The sequence below is a fragment of the Panthera pardus genome, unplaced genomic scaffold, assembly GCF_024362965.1.
Source record: "Panthera pardus isolate Hobbes unplaced genomic scaffold, ASM2436296v1 HiC_scaffold_2, whole genome shotgun sequence".
NCBI classification, from domain to species: Eukaryota; Metazoa; Chordata; class Mammalia; order Carnivora; family Felidae; genus Panthera; species Panthera pardus.
In genome coordinates, this window is record NW_026526765.1 from 107,420,795 (window position 1) to 107,444,631 (window position 23,837).

At 37.3% G+C, this 23,837-nt stretch overlaps 1 protein-coding gene across 3 annotated transcripts in view; it reads right to left on the minus strand.

Moving 5' to 3' along the window:
* The window catches only part of RNF180 (ring finger protein 180), a 209,986-nt gene that overhangs the window by 179,592 nt on the left and 6,557 nt on the right, over positions 1-23,837 (minus strand). For 2 of the 3 annotated variants that reach the window (XM_019414328.2, XM_019414329.2), the window contains exon 2: positions 3,394-3,528. The exons of the other annotated variant lie outside the window; for it this stretch is intronic. In XM_019414328.2, the coding sequence (XP_019269873.2) occupies positions 3,394-3,528 (135 nt within the window). The remainder of the gene's footprint in view (positions 1-3,393; positions 3,529-23,837) is intronic. 3 annotated transcript variants of the gene reach the window in all.

Sequence of the window (23,837 nt, forward strand, 5' to 3'; positions counted from 1 at the left end):
CTCCTCCTTTCTCCAGACTTAACAATGATACTGACTTATTCCTAAGCCTAGCTTTTATTTTTTATTTATTTATTTATTTATTTATTTATTTATTTATTTATTTATGGGACAGAGAGAGACAGAGCATGAACGGGGGAGGGGCAGAGAGAGAGGGAGACACAGAATCGGAAACAGGCTCCAGGCTCCGAGCCATCAGCCCAGAGCCTGACGCGGGGCTCGAACTCACGGACCGCGAGATCGTGACCTGGCTGAAGTCGGACGCTTAACCGACTGCGCCACCCAGGCGCCCCAGCCCAGCTTTTAATAGATGTTACATATGTAGGTGTTATTTTACATGCATATTAGATATTTTAATATATTTTATTTTACATAAACAATGAATATATATTTTTATAAATATGTATTGAATATAAATTATTTTATATAAATATATGACAGTTTCAATAGTTTTATGTGTGTGTATATGTATTTATATATACATATATGTGTGTGTGTACATATATATGTATACATATACATTTTATTTGAAATATAAAGCTACAGAGACGAACAACAGATCAGTAGTTGCCTGGGGCTGGGCATGGGTGCAGGCAAATAGGCCTGAGGAAACTTTCCAGGGTAATGGCAAGGTTTTAAAACTGTACTGTAGTTGGTGGTTGCCCAACACAAATATTTACTGAAAATCATTTAATCATATTCTTACAATGGGTGAACTTTATGGTTTACAAGCATGTGTGGGTGTAGTTTTTTTCTCCTTCTGGGAAGCCTTCCATGACTAGCCCAGGCAGCAGTTTGTTCACATCTCTCTGTTACTGTACTTATCAAATCAGTCTACACCACTTGACCTGTTTTGAACTAGAGTTTAAAGCTCCTAAAAAATAATAATAAAATGAAACAAAGCTCCTAGAGGACAAGAATATTTTTTGTATTCCATACCAGTTTCTTCCACAACCCATCCCAATACATCCTAAAGTAGCACCTAGAATTTTCTCGCTCATTAAATAACTGTTAAAGGAATTAATGACTGGGAGTTCTGCAGGTAAATGGAAGTAGCAGCCACTCTATTGACAAAGTGTAAGACTGCATGATACCCTGAGGGAGGAGCCAAAGCAGCAAAGTGAGTGTGGAGTTTAGAGTACTCCCTTTGGACCCTCAATGTCAGGTCCAAGTGTAGCTGCACTGCTTAGAAAAAGTACAAACTGGAGCAAATTATTTAATTGTCTGTGCCTCAGTTTCCTTATCTATGAAATGGAAATTATCTTCAAGACAATCTATTCTTATAAACTATAAACAATAAATAATACAAAACATTTATAACAATGCCTGACCAATAAACACAAAAAAGGTACTTGACATCAGTAATCAGTAAGGAAATGCAAAAATGCAAATTAAAATTATAATGATATACCAATATACATCTAGCAGAATGGCTAAAATTACAATCTGAAAATACCAAGTGTTGACAAAGATGCAGAACTGGAATTGTCATCATTGTTGTTGGAAATTAACATTCACCCTAGAAAACTAGTAGCAGTTTCTAAAAAAAAAATATTAAAACATACCCACTCTAATGATTCAGGAAGCAATACTGACCAATGAAGTTTGGGAAGATGCAGCCTGGAACATGAGTGAAGGGAGCTGTAACTAACTTTCCAGCAGAACCCTGGAAAACTCCCTAATTTAGATTCTGAATGATGAAAAAAAGCAGGAATGAGAAGGCCTAGTTACTGCCTTTTAGGATTACAGTTGAGATCTGTAAGCCTGTAAAGTGAATTAATATTTGTAAAGCATTTGGAAACAATACCTGACATAGCATGTTATACTAGTGTTTGTTAAATAGATTTAAAAAATACCTCATCTGTGCCCCCCAGAATTCATTCCTACATATCAAACACAAGCACAGAAAGTTTTTTACAAAAATACTGACAGTTTTATTCATAACCCAAAACTAAAAATTCAAATGCCCATTCACAGAAAAAAATAATAAATTGTGGTATATTCATCAATAGCATATACTCAGTAAAAAACAATAACAGCAAACTACAAACACAAAACACGAATGAATGTCTAAAACATTATCCCGAACAAAATAAGTCAGGTACAAAAGAATACATATTGTCTGATTCTATGTGAATGAATCAAGGTTAAGAACAAGCAAAACTATCTATGGTGATAAACATCAAAATAGTAATTGTACTGTGAGAAGGAGAGGAGAGAATTGGCTAGAAAAGGGCAAGAGAACTTTCTGGAATGATGGAAATGTAGACCTTGATCTGATTCATGGCAGGACTGAAAAAATTTATGAAGTTGCATACTTAACTTTTTTTACTCTAGGTAAATTATACCCAACAAAATACTCTTAGCATGACCAGTTTTTCTTTCCCAATTAAAATGCTTTGTCAGTTTTTAAAAAGTATCTGTATCTGTAATGTAGTTAAGTATGTAAACCAAAATGATCTACTATTATCAGTTCCAGTTGGCTAATTTGTTAGACTTATGAGGAAATAATCATAATTACACATGGCTGAGGCAAAAAAAAAAAAAAAAAAAAAAAAAAAAAAAAAGAAAAGAAAGAAAGAAAAAAGAAAACAAACTAACAAAAACCAAAACCTGAGTATCTCTTGAAGAAGGAGAAGTGAATAATGACAGGTGATTACAGCCACTCTCTTTGTTGAAAGGAGAACTTCCTATAAAGTCTATGGATTATGATCTAGTTTGCACCTCTTTCATACTGCCTCTTTCATAATGCTCTTAGAGAAGTTTAGGGCTTTTAGTTTTGTTGCTTAAAAAGCCTTTATTTTTGCCAGGATGACCAGTTAAATGCTTTTAAATATTATTCAGGTTTTCCTACTGACTCTGAATTATACATGAACTTCCTAGGCCCATACTGAATATTAAACACATACACACACGCATACACACACACACACACACGTGTGTGTATGCGTGTGTGTATGTGTGTACATATATATACACTATATACACAGTTATATATATATAAAACTTATTTTATTTTATATACACACTATATATATACACACACAATAAAATAAGTTTTCCATTTCTCACTAGGATCTTGAATTTAATTTTGTGATGATGAGTAAGGTTCATTCATAGTGGGAATAAGAAAAACACTGACTATTATCTTCAACTTACATCTATGATACTGCACTTAAAATTTTAAGGGCATGTTAATGTCAGCAGCTAAAAATAAAATTAATTTTAACTGTGGAAGATGGGAAGCCTTCTGAATAGCACTTTGAAAATGTTTTCAGTGGTGAGGTAAAAGAACATAAAAGAAGTTAAGCCAGGTGTTAAGGGATAGGTGTGCACCTGTGGGCGTGCTCGCGGCATTCGTATACTAGGAAATAGTTTGAAGTTTGGAGTACTCACCGTAATCACTTGATTCTCAAGATATCTCATTAAACAACCAGAACTTGCTATACATTTTCTACATTTCCAACAACGAAGAATACTTATGTCTTCTTGATTGTGATTTTTAGTTATCAATTCTTCATTTCTTTTCATCTGTGGGAAAATGAATGCATCTTTTCAATGCTGAACTGTGTCAGAATAAACTTGAGTTTCTAAACCCTTACCACCACATCAGCTACATGTGGAGCAGAAGAAAAATAATTCTTATTTACTGAGGTACCTACTACCAGGTCTTGGGCTAGGGACACTCTATAAACTATGTTCTGGATAGAAAATTCAATTATGATGATGATGAATTTTGTTAGTGACTACCAGCTTATTTTATTTTTGCAGAACATTTTATGTCTTTTTCCATCTTTCTCTCACTAAAAGTCATCAAAAGCAACTGCTAAAGGGTCAATTAAATAAGTTACTGCAGTGGCCTTAGAAGAGCTATAACAAAGAACTACAAATATTCTTCTAAATAGGAAGTTTAAATAAACACAGCATTAAATTTTATTTCTTTTTATTTTTTTTTTTAATTTTTTTTTTTTTAACGTTTATTTTTGAGACAGAGAGAGACAGAGCATGAATGGGGGAGGGTCAGAGAGAGGGAGACACAGAATCTGAAACAGGCTCCAGGCTCTGAGCTGTCAGCACAGAGCCCGACGCGGGGCTTGAACTCACGGACCGCAAGATCATGACCTGAGCCGAAGTCGGCCGCTTAACCGACTGAGACACCCAGGCGCCCCAAATTTTAAACATAATAGAATTTGAGTTGTAGTTAATTATATGATAATAGTAAGTACTTTCTTTAAATTGATGGCAAAAATTCTTTATCCTAAAATGCAGTAATTTGTCTTAAATATTGTACTCAGTGGAACAGTTATTATACTGCATCTTGTGGTATATGTAGTCAAACAAAAAAACTTGGAGAATCATCCTACCAACTTTGTAGTCTTATTTTTATACCTAAGATTTTATGTAAATACTGTAAATTAGAGCAATTTGGCAGAACAATTTCACACTAATAATTCCAAAATATGTGCAGTATATTTAATAATGGGCCTCGTAACTATTCATTAGAGAAAGAAAGGAAATGTTATTTATTAAGGTATCCACAAGGGACTGACTAGTTCCCTGGCCACATTTCCTCATTTGTTAGCTCTTTCATTTTTCATTCATTCTTCAACATTTCCTGACAGCTAACCAAATGCCACACAAACTCTGGGGACAAGAAGTTGAGTAAAACTTATTTTCTGTCACAAATGTACTCACTGGGTAGAAAACTGATCAAAGTAATGAACAGTTTTCTACTATAGCTCATTATAATCACTTGGGAAACTTTAAAAAATGATGCCTAGGGCCCAGTCATAGAAATTTTGACTTATTAGGACATGGGGAGGGAGTTAGGAGTGGGTAAAGTTCCTCAAGGGATCCTACAGTCAGGGTGGTCCTATGGTCAGATCCTATGGTCAGGGTGAAGACAGACACGTATTATACAAAAATCAACTAAACTGCAAGACTTAAGAACTATAAAAGAGAGAATTCTGATACACTTTCACCAAACTTAAAGGATTTAAGGAACTGCCTGGGAGGGCACAGCACGACCCTCTTACAGCCAATCTAGCTCCTCCAACCTTCAGGTAGCTAGATCCAGTTCTGTCTCCACCAACAACCGCACAGACCATCTTAGTCCAGTTGACTACTCTAGGTCCTCAACAATCTTAATAATACGGTATTTGCAAATGTCTCATCTCCTCCTGCCTTTTTCGTTGTTGAAACCCTCTCCTTTACTTCTTTGGCACTCCTTTCTTCGCTCTAGATCCTTCTAAGTCCTTCTAAGTGTCTTAAATCCTCATCTCCCTTTTTAAACACCAGTGGTTCTCAGCCAGGAGTGGAGACAGCAGGGAGGGGTCCTATCAAAATCAACGATGGAGAAACTCCCTATCTGTCTATGTTCCTCCTCTCCTTGAGATGCACATGCCTCCCTATTTTTCCATCCTTTTCTCCAAGTGTCAAGATTTTCCATGCTTTCTTGGGGTGCAAGTATGCAGTTAGAAAAAACCCTGTAGGTGAGTCTAATAAGTCTTTGTTGAGAATTACTGAAAATTACAGTGTGACAACTCTTCCATCAATGATTTATAAATCTATATATCTAATTTTTATCTTATTCCAAAGCTCTAGAGCAGTAACTTCAATTTCCAGATGTCAACTGCACATCTCTGTATGAATCTCTCTCACGGCCTTTGTAGTGACTGTTTGTTGTCTAGGTCTGCGCTACCCTATACGGTAGCCACTAATCAGGTGTATTACTGAGCACTTCAAATACGGCTAATTTCAACTGAGATGTGAAATACAAAGTACACACTGGATTTGGAATACTTCGAAGGAAAAAAAAGCTAATACCAATCATTAAATACCAATCGTTTTAGATTAATTTCATGTTTGTAACAATTCATTTCACTTGTTTCTTTTTACTTTGATTTGGCTACCAGAATTTTTAAATTGTATGTATGCCTTGTGTCATGCTCCAGTTAGATGACACTGGTCCAGACCTCCTCCTTGCAGGTGTTTGCATCATGTTCTCATCACAAGGAGCACCTGGGGGTGTTATTTAAATGTAGGTCACAGGGCCACATTCCCAGAGAATGTGGGTAGAAAACTGTTTCTATGGTAGGAATTGGTATATTTAAAAAGAACACTAGGTTATTGTTAGAGTGACCCAAAGGCCACAGTTTGAGAGACACCAACCCACAGAATGCAGTCAAAGCTCCCTATTGTGTCAAAAAAGGCCCTTTAGGTAGCACAAGGGATCTCTGTGGGGGAAGTGCTCTCAATCTGACTGCAATGGTGCTCACATGAATCTATACACGCAATAAAAGTGCACAGAACTAAATACACACAACAGAATGCATGTAACTGGTGAGATGTCAATTAAGTAAATGGTGTGAAGGATATTCAGAGATCTCTCCGTGAATCTATAATTATCAATTCACACTTGAATCTACAACTATCACGGAGTAAAAAGTTAAAACAATGTTTACCACATACAGTAAAAAGTCCAAATTTTAAAACTTCATAGTATTTTCACCAATTCAATGTCCTTAACATATTTGTATAATCCTCTATAATGCCTTTTCTCTATATTTTTGCATACTTTTTGATTGCCTCTTCATATGACTAAGACTATTTTTCTTCAAGGAGAATAGGAATATCATTTAGTTTTTCCTCTTCAAAACAAAAAACAAAGCCTTTTTACACCCTTTAAAATTGGACTCAAAGATGTTTGTCAAGCTTGGTATCCCCCTCCATGAATACTCCACATCAACACTAATGCTTATCTTTGTGCAGTTCCCCAAAATTACTTTTTCTGCTTTCATACTTTGAAATTTGCTGTTCTCTCTTCTGTAATGTCATTTCTCTTACCCGCTGACTTTACATTAAGAAATGCTTTTCACCCTTTAAGGCTGAGCTCAAAGCGTTCTTTACAGAAGCGCCCCCAGGAAAATACAACCATTCCCTCTTCCATGTTCCCAATGTACTTTGCACAAACCTCTACAGCAGCACTAGTCACGCTGCATTACACTTATATCTGTGCAACGTGTGTCCTATCAACTTACTCCTAAAGAGCACAGTATTCTTTTCAACTCCATAGTCTTACAATCAAACATGGTACCTGGTACCAAAAAAGACACCCAACAAACATTTGCTGAAATCAGATGAACAAAGATCTGGGAGACAGCTCAGCTTACAAATTGTCTTTTTTCCAATACCAAGTGTTAAATATGTCTAGACAACTATTAGTGGGGCAGAGTGGACAGAAATCCTTTTGCCAGTGATGTGAGGAGCCCAAGAAATAAAGCTATGTTTACACGTACCTAAGCTTAAAAGGAGAAGCGGAAGCTACCCAACAGTGATGTATTTCTAAGAGAGCTGAGGTGGCTTCGGTCAAAGAATCTATGCTCAAGGAAACAGCCAAATACGGTAAATGAACTTACTACCAAAATGGTGATCTCTGAATAAATCTGAACACAGCATAGTTGTTGGCTGCTAACTCAAATTCATCCTCACCTCAGCACCCTGGATACTAGTAATGGTAACAGGAAGAGGGGAATGTAGAAGTAAACTACTGGAAACTGTTTTCTGAACTCTGTGATACACTCGAGTCTAAATTTGGGGCAGCACACACCTAACACCACATGGCTTTAACACTGTGAGGACTTGGAGGTAATGAATAGAGAGTACTATCGAAACAAAGAGAAAAGCAACAGAGACAGGTGATCTTGGGAAATGGTCCAACACAAAAATGAACTCATTCCTGAGTACATAGGGGCCATCTCATAATGCTCAGAAATACATGCAGTGACTGTGCAGAGGGGCTGGGTTCTGAGTCAACAGATGCGGATAAACAATGTGTAGAATCCTGATATTAACTGTTCATAGAATTGCCATGCAACTTACAAGTGGGTAGGGCCTAAGGAATTCAGTTAGAGTAGTCTTTGGCTGCTTTTCTCACAAATCCTATTCCTCATCTCTTATTCCGGTTCTGATCAGATCAGATATATACATTTTTCTAACATGGAGTGCTCTCCTTGGACCCTAGTTCTTCCTACCTGTCACAGTCTTGGTCATGTTGACCTTGTCTCCTATCCCACACTTGTCTCTTGGACCAAGCTAGCTCGTAATATCTACTTAATCTCCACATTGCCTGTTCATAGGTTTCCCTTTGCCGTACTTCATTATCCATCCCGATACTCTTGACACTTTGTGACATTTCCTCAATGCACTGGGGATTTGGGAAATAAAGGTTTCCTAAGTTATGCATATCTCTCAAATATCAACACATTTCATTACAGAATTTCAAAAAGGCCATGTGTGTTAATATCACCATCAACATCAGCAAAAAAGTTATTTAATTATGGCACCGATCAAAGTGTTGGATACAACTTTTCCAAAGCACTAATTTTTGTTTAAAGTTAAAAATTCGATCACTTGCAACAAATACTACAAGATACCCGAGTGGGAACAACTACATTCTGTCAATCATTCAAGGAAACACAGTGTAGTAGGGAAAGGTATACCGAGCAGCTCTCAACTAAAACATGTGAAAGGGCTTTTCCTCTGGACTGCCATCAGCTTTCAGTGTACTGCAGAAATGCTTTATGCAGTCTTTATTTTTTTATTCATGCAGAATATTTAAAGAGTATTGATTTCAGAGGAAAGATTTAATAAAATCAATAATATGTACTGCTTCAATCAACATTAACCACATGTGAGGGCAGTGAAGAATAAAATGAGTACTAGCACAGTTTGTCGCCAATGCCTTGATTCTACTAAGGGATCAGCAGTTATACTCACTACTGCTTTTGCATTATTAATGAACATGTTAACACATTTAAAAAAGGCAAATAAGGGGCACGTGGGTGGCTCAGTCAGTTGAGCATCTGACTCTTGATTTCGGCTAGGGTGTGGGATCCAGCCTTGCGTTGGGCTCTGTGCTGAGCAGCATGGAGCCTGCTTAAAATTCTCTCTCTCCCTCTGGCCCTCTCCCCGACTCGCACACTCTAAAAAAATTGTAAAATAAAAAGTCAAATGATATCTTAATATTACCAAGAAAACAGTCTGACGTGATTTTCTCAAAGGTCTTAGAGACATAAGGGACTGTGGACCATGTTCTGAGAATTGCTACTTTATGCAAAACAGTGATCCCCAAAACGTTGCCTATGAAAGTCTTATTTCTCACCATATCCTTTAAAATATTTAAGAAGGATTTATGAGTCCCTATGCAGAAACATATTTATAATTAATTAAGTTGAAATTTTCTCTAAAGCTAACAACTGAATATTAACCTCCATAAAGAAGTTTCATTCCTTCGTCTACCTTTGCAACTTTTTCATGGTAAAATATCAGCATTTTGCACAGGACTAATTCCACACTCCTGGGTCTCTACGGTTTGCTCACCTTCTTTGTTACTCATGAATTTAAACTGGACATGTATCAATTTTGAAAATTAACCTAAAATTAGAAAACATGAATAAACCACAACTTTAAAAATTAAAATAGAACTCAAAAACCGATATAAAAAAGGGAGGGAGGTCCAGACAAAAATGATCTAGTTGGAAAATTATCCAAAACTTTCAGAAATGGGTAATCTTTGTAACTTACATAACTTTATAACTATGTAACATATATAAGGAAGACTAGCTTCAAAAAAAATAATATAACCTTGACATACCAAGGATACATAAGGATATCCTTAGATCTGTAAGGATACATAAACCAGACAAGGAGAGTATAGAAAAATACATACCAATTTTATTATGAACATAAATGCTAAAATCCTAAATAAAATATTAGCCAACAGAATCCATCAATGAAAAGAAAAAAAAAATTTTGACCATACAGGATTATTTTCAGAAATTCAAAGAAGGTACAAAATGGGAAAAAAAAAAAATCTATCCAATATATTCAACAAACTAAAGGATTTTAAGAAAAAAACATATGACCATTTTAAAAGATGCAAAATAAAAACTTCTGGTGAAATTCAATACTTAGTCATGATTAAAACATGAAAATCCTCTGCATCATAGAAGAAAATGTCCTCAACCTGGCAAAACGAAGAGTTTACTGAAATCTTTAGCAGTTTAATACTTGATCATGAAACTTTAAAAGCACTCCCTGAAAATCAGGGAAAAAAGACAACGATACTCATATTCGCCACACTATTCAACTTTGTAGCAGAACTACTAGCAAACACAATAAAAGGAAAGTAAATTAAAGGTTCAAGGATTGAAAGGAATAAGTTAAAAGGAACCTAAATTCCTGTTATAACACATGGTATCATTTTTCTTCTTTGGGGCTGAAGATGTTTCCACCTTCTTAGAACTATATAAATCACACTGGTTAGCAGGTTTGTTCCTTGATAACTGAGGAGAAAACACGTATAAACAATACTTCTGTCGTGCACACCACATGCACGTTTCTTTGTTCCATTACCACATTGTTCATTCTCTTGATTTTCATCTCAACTGCACCACTTTCATTTACTTGGTACTATATTTAAATTTTTCATGTATTCGTATATATATGCGGTCTAAATGTTTAAATTCAACTTTTAGATTTATATTCAATACTTTCAGTATTACTAATGAGCAGAAAGACACCTCCCCCCACCCCATAAGAACATTTCTCACCAGTTTACATGGTGAGAATAAGATCCTGGAAAATATTTTCCCTGTTTTCCTTATTCAAAGAGTGTGCTGCTCAAAGAAATCTGCTGGGACACAATGCAAAATTAAAAACTAAGGTGATGCAGGACTAGTAATATAGTAATTCTAATGCAATATTAGTTTCTCAGTGTGGAGATTCATTGCTATACACTTGTGATCCATTACTTTTCATATTCATACTGTATCATATTTCAATATAGGAACTACTTTAAAAACTTGCAGTGACTTCAAAGTCAGTCCTTGCTTCTGTTCCCACCACCATATGACCCCATGCTTGCCTCTGATTGAAAACAGTAGATAAATAATGCTCAATATGGTGCCATGTCTACAGTGGCAACTTTCATCATCTAGTCCTGGATACAAGGCCAGTTTTTATGACAGGTGGAAGTCAGGGAATTCCAATGGGACAAGGAGTCAGAGATGTATATTCCTACCTCTGCCTAGAGGATAGGATAAACTTACCTATCACCAAGGAAAAATGGGAGAAAACAGGGGAATATGTAGCAATGTGCCCCTGGGGCTTGCTCATTAGAATACTGATGTGTCAAAAATCAGTTTATAAGGGAGCGGATAAAGAGTCCTGATCCCTTTCACCACCAAAGAATAGTTTCAATGCTAAAGGAGCCTTTTGTAATCCAAATCCCGAACAATTGGGAATGGGTCAAGACAGAAAAAACTAATGCAAAGAACTCTCACACAGGGACAACTTTCAAGTTCAACACATCAGTCAGACAACAACATCAATAAAAGCATTTTTGTATTTCATTAGAAAAGAATTCTAACTTTTCTATCAGAACAGTAAAGAAAGACAATTGTAAATTAGTGATTTCAAGCAATTTCATCATCTTTTTATATTATCATCTAATATTTGGGCAGAGAGAGGGAGGGATAAGTAGGTGGTACACAGGAGGATTTGAAGGCAGTGAAACCATGGTGTAGGATGCTATAACAGAGGATACAAGGTACTATTTTTGTCTAAAACCTATAGAAATATATACAACACAAACAGTGAACCCCGATGTAAACAACAGACTTTAGCTAAAAATAATACATCAAGGGGCACTTGGGTGGCTCAGTCAGTTGAGCATCTAACTTGATTTCAGCTCAGGTCATGATCCCAAGGTCATGGGATCAAGCACAGTGTGCAGCCTACTTGAGATTTTCTCTCTCACCCGTCCCCCACCCTCCCTGCCCCTCTCTCCTGCTAGTGCTCACTCTCTTAAAAAAAAGTATATAATTATTTTGATGTAACATAGCTCTATTAACTCAGAGTTATTATTCATTAACAAAGTAGGGTTCATTTACTTCCCTGGTAGTTATGCAATTCAAAATAGTTTTTCCTCTGAAACTTGATATCAACATTGGTTTCCTAAATACAGGAAAAGTTTCTACCTTGTCAATATGTTCCCTGTTACTTGGGATGCCATAACAGAAGACCATAGACTAGGTGGCTTAAACAATACAAATTTCTTTTCTCACAGTTCTGGAGACCAGAAATCCAGTATCAGGGTGCCAGGAATTGGGGTGTCTCTTTCTAGCTTCCAGACAGCTGCTCTATCCTCACATGACCTTTCTTCCGTGCGTGTACTTTTCTGGTGCCTCTTCCCATTCTTATAAGGATAACAGTCCTATTGGATTAGGGACTTACCCTTATGACCTCATTTAAGCATAATGACATCTTTAAAGGCCATATCTCCAAATACCATCATACTGGGGTTAGGACTTCAACACATGGAATTGGTGGGGGCGGATGGGAGACAGAGTTCAGTCCTTAACATTTCTTCCTCTGGTCCCCCAAATTACATGTCCTTTCAGATGCAAAATACATCCACCCTATCCTAATAGCCCCCAAATCTTAACCCATTCACGAATCAGCTCTAATTCCCAACTAGCATCTAAGTCAAGTATGGGTGACCCTTTAATTATTCCTGAGGCAAAATTTCTCTATAGCTGTGAACCTGTGAAATCAGAGAAATTATGTGTTTCTAAAATAAAATGGTGGGAAAGGCTGAGGACAGACACGGTTCTATGCATGAAATACAAAATGTCTTTTATTGTCTGATGTGTTAAACTTAAAAAAAAAATCAATATAAAGAGAAATCTTACAGAAAAGGAGAGAGAGGTCCCAAGCAAGTCCAAACCTAACAAGTCAAATTTCATTAGATATTAAGACTCAATAATAATTTCCTTGGTCTAAAAGTCATCTGTTAGTGAATAAGGAAGAAATACCAAAGAGTAAAATGGACAAAGAATTTAGAGGTCCCTTATCAATTATCTATGAATTTCTTAAAAATTAGAACCAAAGGAGGTGAAATTGATAAAACTGTGGAATGAGTAATGCATACCAAATTAGAAAATAAAACACTAAACTGTTTTAGCCAATTTAGACCATCTCAGAGCAAATTAAAAAAGTTAAAAACATTAAGAAAAATCTAATCAAACCACACTAGAGTAAGAGGTGATATTAACCTCAATACTCAATACCATGTTAACTCAGTATCATGTTGCTATCATGTTACCTAAATGAGGAAGCATCTATACCTCCTGTATCTGCTGAAGATTGGCTCAGAAGCAGGTCTACAGATCAATACGCCCATGGGAGCATATTTGATGCTGATGAGACAGGATATTAGTTTTTTAGATAATGACTACAAAAATCAGAAAGAAAATATTCCATTACTGATTGAGAAATACACTCGCCATACCCTATGGGGGCTTAAATTACAAATGTGTATATGATTTTCTTGCTTAAAAGCATCATGGTCTATTTTGAGACAGTAGACTAAGGCGTAACTCATCATCTAAAAGTTGTATACAGGAATTGCATACTGGAATTCTGTCTCCATGAAATGAGAACATTTTATATAGTTTTATATAACTATATAATGTATATGTATATATATGCATGTGTATGTACATATATATAGTATATTTTGATATATATTTCATGAAATGAGAATATATGTATTTTATAATATTAAAAAAAAAAAAACCAGAATGTTCTTAATGAAAGAGAACTCTCATTTTTACATAGGACACAGTTACCCTGGAAGTAATCCACCAATGTTCCAAAGTGGGCTTTGGAACCATGACTGTTCACACGAGTACAACATTATATGTGATAACTCTAAGGAGAGTTAGCGGCACAGATGTTATTTCGTAAACTGAGGCCATGCCACTTCCCCTTGCTGATAGTGAATCTTGATGTGTTGTGAACACAGAAGAATAAAATGTGCCAAACCCAAGTAGGCCAAAGAAAAGAAGTACTAATAAATACTGCAATCAATTGTCAATGAAAAGTTGCAAAAATATAAATGAGTTTTTAAACTAATAGTCATTACAATTGTTTGTGACCTACGTAAGAACACGACAGGACCCAAAAAGTAATCTTAACTTAAGCAGAAATTAAAAAGGGGTCTTCCAGATATGACCAGATTCCAGTGGAATGTACATGCCTTCTGTGGTTCAATAGATATCTCTAGAACACATATAATTTAGTGAAAGCTGGCTTACAATTCAAGATTCCTTTTCCAGGGGCGCCTGTGTGGCTCAGTCGGTTAGGCGGCCGACTTTGGCTCAGGTCATGATTTCGCTGTCCGTGAGTTCAAGCCCCGCGTCAGGCTCTGTGCTGACAGCTCAGAGCCTGGAGCCTGTTTCAGATTCTGTGTCTCCCTCTCTCTGACCCTCCCCTGTTCATGCTCTGTCTCTGTCTCAAAAATAAATAAATGTTAAAAAATTTAAAAAAAAAGATTCCTTTTCCATTAGTTTTCAGAATTTCTCAAGGGTATGTATGAGATGCTTTATGAAAACAAGTAAGAGACTGAATCGGGTGATTTCTAAACTGTCAATTCTCCCAATCTAGACTTGGTGGCTAGGGTGTTTAAAATGGTAGTTAAAGTCAGCAAATTATTATTTCTAAAACTGTCATAAATTACAGAGAGAGAGCTCAATCTTCTTCAATAACTGCTTATGTTATACACTTCAGGATTCAAACATGATGAAGTCAACTTCAACAACTTGAACTGCTTAAATGGTTCTGCATACACTTTGGTATTCATATCCAGAAACCATTTTCTTGAAAAGCACTCAACTTCTGATGATAACCAAGTAATGAATAATTCCAACTACATAATCCCCATCTAGTTACCTTTCACCCCTCTTCTCCCTTCTCTCCTACTTGCCCTGGAACTGCTGAACTCTCAGGCAGGATGCAGTGCATATTCAACTTTAAGAAGAAAAGATAATATGCATTTGATGTTGTAGTATCTACCAGTTATTTCCTACCTTCTCCAGGAACTTCTTAAGCTACATACTATAAAGCAACAGCACCTCTTTATTCTTTTAAATTTGTCCTTTTTCCTTTTCTTTCTCTCCCAAACCTACGTCAGATGTTCAGTCTTAAATGCTCACTGCAGCTTTTCAATACAAGTGACACTTTTAAGAATTGAAAAAAAAAAAAAAAAGATACTGAAGAGGCACATTTTCTAACTTCTGTATTTGATTAATGTCACCCATTTTAACGGCTACCATTCTTTGGTAAAAGAAGGAATAAATTCTAAAGATGAATCAAAGTAAGAGTGTGGAGTACCCATACATATACTTATTCCTCAGACACTACTTTCTTAGGGGGAAAATTTAAGGAAGGGTAGAAATTACATACAGAATTAACAGAATTGTGAGGAAAGCAAAATACACTTTACAAAAATGCTGTGTGTATATTTGTATTCATATGTAAATACCAGAAACCACCAGATGATGTCTGCAATTTTTTGTTCCAAGGAATAGGTTTAGTCATTTTGGAGATTTTTGAGCAATCTAAAGTAGGCCTACCATATTTTAAATAAAAGTACCACCAATATTCCTGATTGGACCAAGAAGAGACAGTAGCAAGAAGAAAATAAAATCAGGTGATACTTTAAAATGAATTTTAAATTGTGCTTTGAAGCTACAGATGTTCATTCAGTAAGTATTTGCCAAGGCTCTACTACTATTTTGTGAGAGAACACAATGAATAACAAATACATGGACTGTGAAAACGTATGGGAGGGTGACAGGGATTCTAAACCAATTAGGTGAGAGAGAAGACACAAAATTCATATGATTTGTGGAGGGAAACATCCCAATAACCAATTGGTCCTGAGATTAAACAGAGTCTTACTTCCCCAGATGCTTCTCATGCTGATTTCTCAGAAAGGTAAAAATGGGCTGAAACATCTTTACTTTATGTGAAATACATTAACATGATACAACACATGGTCTTAACTGAAAGGTGATAATAAGTAGCTAATTTGCCATGCTTTTACTGGACAGCTATATTCTTTTTGATGGGTCAAGTATCAACTATCAAGAAAGGATTCAGAGGAGAAAGTGGGACCACAGAAAAGCACACTGATTTGGCTTCAAAATCCATTTCTCTTTCGGGCCAAAAGAACAGTTACACAGAATGGCTTTTTGTTGACTATGGAGGCAGCCATACTAGCTTACTGCAAAAGACTGATAGCAGAGACAAAAAAAAAAAAAAAAAAAAAAAAAAAGAAAGAAAGAAAGAAAAAGAAAAGGGTATGTGCCAGTGGAGAAAGCACTGACCTAGAAGAGTCAAAATCCCTGAGCCTGTTTATTTAGTTAATTATCCTATCATTTTCCCTCCAAAAGGGTTTAAAGCTCCTGGTGCTATTACTGTTTGCTTTGTCTTTCCTGAGCAGCCTTTACCCTTGAGTAGTTCACGTGTTACATAAGCCTCTGATCAGTACTCATGTCACTGTACCACCAGGTATTATACTAATGGGTACATCTGTTTCTTCCTATAAATTGTAAGCTCCCAGAGACAGGGCATAAGATTTTGTTTTATTTTATATTTTGTGTGTGTTTCCTTGTTGTTTTTTTATTTGAGAGAGAGCGCGCGCGAGCAAGGAGCAAGGAGGGGAGAGGGGTAGATGGAGAGAGAATCCCAAGCAGGCACCTGATGGCGGGGGGGGGGGGGGGGGGGGGGGGCTCAATCCCATGACCCTGAGATCGTGACCTGAGCCAAAATCAAGAGTCAGATGCTCAACAGACTGAGCCATCCTGGTGCCCCAAGATTTAGTTGTAAATAAAAATTCTAAGCATAAAGTAGAAATACAGTTACTAAAACTATCAATTACCACATAAACTCTGTTTGAATGGGAAAACACTGCTGCAATAATCTACCCAAAAGACAGGACTCAGATCACGGTGGTAGCAGTGGTGGTGATAAGTAATGGTCAACTTCTGGACATACAGTGTAAATAGAGGAAACAAGGTCTCCAGAGAGACTGCATGAGGGGTCTAAGAGAAGAATCAAAGATAGCTCGAAATTTTTTAGAATGAGCGACTTTAAAGATGGAATTGCTATCAACTGATATGGGCAAGGATGCAGACACAAAGGAGGGGCAGGTCAGGAGCTCAGTTTTGGATGTATGAAATCTGAGGTGTCTATTTGACTTTCAAGTATCACTATTAAGGACATGGCTGGATTCCAGAATCTGGACTTGTAAATTACAGTATCTGAGGAGGAGATTTAAATGAGGATGGTTCTCTAAAGCCACAAAACAGAGGAGATCTACAAGGCTGTGAGTATGGAAACAGAAAAGAACAAAATAATAAGCCCTGGGCCCACTTAAATTTTCTGGGGATCTAAATTTTTTTCAGTTATGTCTATTAATTTTCACTCGCTTCCTCTTTGGTTTCATAATCTCAGAATATAAACTCATCTTTACCATGAGACAAGTGTGGGGCCTTGTTAGAGGACCTGTTCCGCCAGGAAAAAGTTTCACCTTCTATCTGCCAGGTGCTAAAGGGGTATCACCAACGAAAGAATGTTTTGTAGTTAAGTTTCTCAGTTTGGGGATCCTTGGGTCACCCTGGTAGTATAAATTCAAGCCCTAAAATCTGAAGTTAAGGATTCTCAGGTGATTTAAAGGATGTCTTAATCTGAAAACAGATGAATTATAAAAAGAATCAAGTCTACCTTTGCTATACATACTATTTTTACAGTAACTAAATAGTTGATGGGGAAAAACTCATGAGACATCATGCTATTTTGAGGCATCATGCTCAAATGATCCTACAGAAATGTAGGAAAATCAATATAATCACCATTTTTCACCCCTTAATAAAATGATAGATTTAGGAAAAAAACACCATCAGTAGATACTAAAAACATTAGAAAAAAAAAAAGGATGGAGCATTTTATAATGTAGGTACAAGGCTGTACCACATGAACTCAAAGATCAAGCCTAATATCTTAAACTAAGCAATCATAACTAAATAGAGAACAACTGTATTAGCTTGCTAGGGCTACCATAACAAAGTGCCCTGTGGCACTGGGGGGCTTTAACAAAAGAAGTTTTTTCTCATAGTTCTGGAAGGTAGAAGTCTAAGATCAAGGGACCATCACGACTGTTTCTTCTAATGTCTCTCTGCTTGGGTTTTAGATGGCTGCCTTCTCATGTGTCCTCACATGGTCTTTCCTCTGTAGGCACCCATCCTGATGTCTCTGTGTGAATCCAAAATTTCTCTGCTTATAAGGACACCAGTCAGATTGGATTAGGGCTCACCCAAACAGCCTCATTGTAACTTTAAAGGTTTTATCTCCAAAAACAGTCACATCCTGAGGTACTGAGAATTAACCCTTCAATATACAAATTTGTGGGGCACCTGTGTAGCTCAATTGGTTGAGGGTCCAAATCCTGATTTCAGCTCAGGTCATGATCTCACCGTTTGTGGAACTGAGCCCCATAGCAGGACGGACAGCACAGAGCCTACTCGGGATTCTCTCTCTTCCTCTCTCTCTGTGCCCCTCCCTCCCCTCTTGAATTAAATAAATAAGTGTTAAAAAAAAAATGAATTTGCAAGGACACAATTCAGCCCATAACAACAACCAAACATCAAGTGCCTCCTGATGCAGTGCAATTAAAAATAGTCAGCACCAGGGCACCTGGGTGGCTCAGTCAGTTGAGCATCCGACTTCCACTCAGGTCATGATCTCACAGTTTGTGGGTTTGAGCCCCATGTTGGGATCTGTGCTGACAGCTCAGAGCCTGGAGCCTGCTTTGGATTCTGTGTCTCCCTCTCTCTCTGTCCCTCCCCTCCTCGAGCTCTATCTCTCAAAAATAAATAAAAATGTTAAAGAAAAAATTTGTTTAAATAAAAGTAGTCAGCACCATCTATAAAGTATTCTTTAAAAAAAAACCCTAAACTGAATCAAGCAACCATCTAAATCTAAGAGCCATTTTAATTACTAAATGAAGAATAAAGGAACATGTTAAATAACACCATAAGGATATGACTGGCCAAATACAAAATAAGAAAAATTCTACAGAACAAATGACTTAGGTTTTTCAACAAATAAATGAATTTTTAAGAGGAAGGAAAAACTTAAGAGATACCAGATATCAATGAAAAGTAATGTGTAGACAGTGACTAAATCTTAAATCCAAGAAATCAACTTTAAAAATACAGATTTTTGAGACAAATGAGTAAAATTATACATGAACTAAGTTCAATGTGGATGTGTTATATAATGCTGTTATCTTTTTTAAAGGTCCTGAGCTAGAGATCAATATTGTAACTTTGGTCATTCACAGGTCCAACTATATAATATAGAAACAAATTTCATAATGTAGAAAAAAGAATGAAAGAATAATAACTATTGAAGCTGATGGGTACATGAGGATTCATTATACAATTCTATTTCTGAGTATGTTTCAAATTTTTCACATTTAAAAAATTTCATAAAGCAAATTTTCAGATGAGACTTTTCTCCATAATCTGCTCAGACTAGACCGATACAGACTTCTATACTCTCTGTGTCTGTGGACGTTGTTTTTTTTTGTTTGTTTGTTTTTTGTTTTTTTGGTTTTTTGTTTCTAATCTCTTGTTACACTGAGAGTGTTGGCCTTTCAAAATCCTGGCTTTGTGGGAAGTTTCAGTTGCCAACTGCCTGCCCTCATGTATACCTGAGGATTCTGGCCTCCTGCATGAGTCTTGAGTATTAAAACCCAAGCCCCTGGGGGAAAAAACCAAAACCAAAACAAAACAAGAAGCCCCTCCGTTAGTGAACCTAGGTGACCTCACTCTAACAGCAAGGATAGTTTCTGTGTGTCTACTTTCCAAGCTCTGCCCACCTTTGTTCCTTCTGGCTCCAGAGCTTTCTTTTACTTTGTTACAATGTCATTCATGAATGTACATGATACATAATCAAACGTTTCTAGACAAGTTCAAGCTATTTGTAGCAGAGGTTTTCAGGTTATAACTGAAAGCTTCCCATTCTGTTAACTACTGCAAGAAAAACTTATTCCTGTCATTTGGTAAGGTCACTGAGAGTTCAAGTCATGATTCTTAGAATATGTTTGGAGAACTTCGCAGTCCAAAAGGGAGGGGCAATGGGAGGGAAGACGATTAAGGTGGACTGAAGAAGCTTCCTCGCCAGTTCCTTCAAAAAGGGAGAGTGGAACAGAATCTGTCTAATAGACCAAGGAAGAAATGTGGGGAAAGAAAGATATTTCATCCCATGTACTCTCTAAACAATAAGCGAATGTATGCCTTCAAAAACTCCAGGCCAGAAATGATGGTTCTAGTCACCAAAATTTTACTCCATGAAAACCTGAAACATTTTATTCTCCATACTGAAGATGTTAATGCAAAACAAATCATTATTCTGCTGCTTCTTTGAGAGGCTTCCTTGTGCTCTGCTGACCAGACTGCTGTCTACACTCCGCCCCACGCGGCTCTACAGTCCAGCAGTCCAGACTTTTTTCATATCCTCCACTCCACTGGCTCCCTCCTCTGCCTCCTACTGCTGGATCACTAGAAAGTTTACCTCCGCCCTCTAGAGAGTACCTCCATATCCCTCAAGTCAGCATAAATACCCCTTTCCGAAGGGGGTGCAGGTGGGGATCATCCTTAAACGATTATTTTCCACTAAATACCTTTCTAGTTCTCCTTCAGAACATTCATCACACTTTTCATTACTTGTTCCATGTCTGTCTTCGCTGCTGAGTGGCAAGCTCCTTGACAGTGTAATTTATTGTGGTGCTGACACAGTGTTGGGCACCAATCAGTTGAGTGAATAAGCAAGTAAGCAGAGGTAAGACAAAAAAAAAAAAAAAATTACTTCCTCACTCTGCTTAAAGTCAAGGCACAATTTACTGGTATCACCAGGGTAGTTTAGCAAACACCACCGAAGGAAGCTGGTCCCCGCCTCATAAAGCTTACAAAGATTCACTTTTTAGAGACTCCATCTTAGAACACAGTCTGAGATTCAGAACATCAGATGTAGTTTGACAACTATAGATTACTGGATGTATTCAAATTATTTATAAACATCTATGAAGGAATCCATCAGAAAACCTTGCTCTTTTAAGTTTTTTTTTTTTAAGTTTTCTTTATTTATTTTGAGAGAAAGAGCACAAGTGAGGAAGGGACAGAGAGAGAGGAAGAGACAGAGAATACCAAGCAGGCTCCACATCACCAGTGCAGAGCCCAATGTGGGGCTCAAACTCACAAACCATGAGATCATGACCTGAGTCAAAGTCGGATGTCCAACCATCTGAGCCACTCAGGCGCCCCATCTTTCTGTTTAGCAAAGGGCCATAAAGAGATATACTTTGTTATTTTTAAACTAAAATCTCTAATCATCAAACATGAAGTCAAAGGTTAGTATTATTTTAAATACTAGATACTATTTTGAGCACAGTACTTATAAAGTGGCATTAGCTCCTTTAATCATCAGAACATTCCCATGAGGTAAGGATTGTTAAGATCATTTTATGGATAAAGAAACTGAGGCCTAGAGAAGTCAAGTAGCTTCCTAAACTGTTCTCACTACTTTGTGAGGAAAAGGTTCTTATTTTCTAGAGTCTTAAGATTTGTAAGGATATGAGGAGTGAAGCAGATTGAAGTCCTTACAGACAGTTCAAAGTTGGGGGAAAGTGCTCTCTCTTAAGCCATTTACTGGAACAAAGGAGGCAAAAACATCACCCCCCCCCCCCACCCCTTTTGCTGGCATCCAGAAGGACTACAGTAAGAAAAGCAGAGGTAAGACAGGGAAGTAGTAACTAGTTCCAAGCTTCGAGATCTCCTTTCAGTCCTGAGCAGCTTTTGGGTGACATCAGAAGTACTCCAGAAGTACTCCCCTTTAACTCTTCTAAAAATAAAACAGGCTCCAATGAGTTAACAGAGTCCACAAAAACTACACACACTCCTGTGTGTGGTATGGGGAGTGGTATTTTTACCACTTAACACTTATGGTAAGTACCACTTACCATATGGGGAGTGGTACTTTTTCACTTTTAAAGTTTGCGCTGCCTTTGTGTACTCCCCCCCCCCCCCCTTCCCCTGCCCTTCTTTAGAATTATGGAATCCACATCAGGACACAGGTAATGGGTTATCATTTTCCAGTTTCTCACTATGTGGCAACAGATGCTTCTACAGACAGGTGTTCTGCATAGACAGGCCTTCAGCATGGATCTCTCTGAAACTCAGTGATGCTCTTATATGGTGTACTAAGAAGATGTGACTTAAGAATAATCCTGAAACAGCCATGGTGTACTGGTTGTTTCTTCCGTCTTCCCCTTCAGTGAGGCCCCCAGAGGCTACTGGATGTATGGTTCCCCTTGCCTTCTTCAAATGTTTCTGCACATGTGATGTACTAACTTATCCTACATTCTGAACAGTTACTCATGATTAAATCCAACATCAATAATTTCACACACAACAATTTTAATGGTGATTAGCAAGACAGCCTAATGAAATTGATTCAACTTGCGAGATTTCTTTTAAGTTCAGTATTTTGAGAATACCAGCAGTTGCCCTTTTCCCCTCCTACGAAATCTTATAAGGATTTCCAAAATTTCAACTTGACAAAATAAATGAAGGGGCTAGATACTTCACTATTTGTAGAATCCTTGAGGCACAAATCAAGGGCTAAGGCTACAAAATATATGGGCATAAAATATAAAAATATGGAAAAACATGGTGCTACTCCCTATCAAGACCTTGAAATTATTGTTACATCACAACCCCTTTAATAATCAACCTTCCTTTGTTCCACAGTATTTCAGGGGTGCCATTTAAGTTTGTTTTATTTCTTTTTCTCCCTATACCCTTTAATCCCAGGGAGATCTGCCTAGGCTTGGTGTTATACAGACAAGGTGAAAAAATTACCACGGTCACTCTTCTGGCCACCTGCTCTGGTCTATGGTGGCAGAGCTTGCTAATAAACACAAAGTGCTCCACATGGTTTCGCTATCTCTAGCAGGGTGTCAGCCACCTGTTTCTCTGTTCTCTATTGTGTTCTTCAGAGGGGATGTCATGCACCAGCTTTCATGGCCTATCCGTTTCCGGGGGAGAGAAGTGACAGGACCCACGAAGACAGGTCCGAGTACAACTGCTTCCATACACTGTCAACAGGGTTCTTTGGGCTGCAGGTCTCTGAATGCTCTGTGGCACCCACCACAAACCCCCTACATTCCGCCTATGCACGTCCTGCAATTTGCATGGAACACAGAAAGTAAAGGAATATCCACGAGTCCCTGCCTAACTGAGCAGTATCTCAGAGGGTGGGAGGGATGTCTTCCCAGTTTGCTAGTTGGCAGAAGACCTGCATACTTGAGGGAAGTGACTGAGGGAGCAGAAAGAAGCCTCCGAGTTTATATTCACCAGGCAGTCTGCATCAACAGGCAAGAGTAGCATAGGGAAGGAAGGTGCTGATGTGGGGAAGTTCTCACCAGAGGACAATCTGCTTCTTGAGGTCACTTCTCTGTTTTTTGTGTTTTACGTGGTATGTGTGTGTGTGTGTGTGTTTTCTTTTTTTTTTTTTTTTTTCTGGTTTTATGTTGAGTTTTCATGTTACTCTGCATCTTCAGAGGAACTTAAAAATGCGAAAAAACTACACTGGATGCTGCTATTCAGGTATCACTTTTGAACTGGGAAATTCTTTTACACAATTGGTTTAAAGATTAATAATTTTATAGACATTCCAATGACAAACTGCATGCCACATTTATTTCTTCATATTATTTATAACTCATCTTATCTTGGAACAATTTAGGTCAGTAAGGTAAAAAGCTGCAAAACTTTGAGAAACACCATTTTTAGAAGAAGAAAACCAAATGGCTAGCAGTCATATGAAAAGTGCTCAATTTTACCAGAAATTGGGAAAGTTAAAATTAA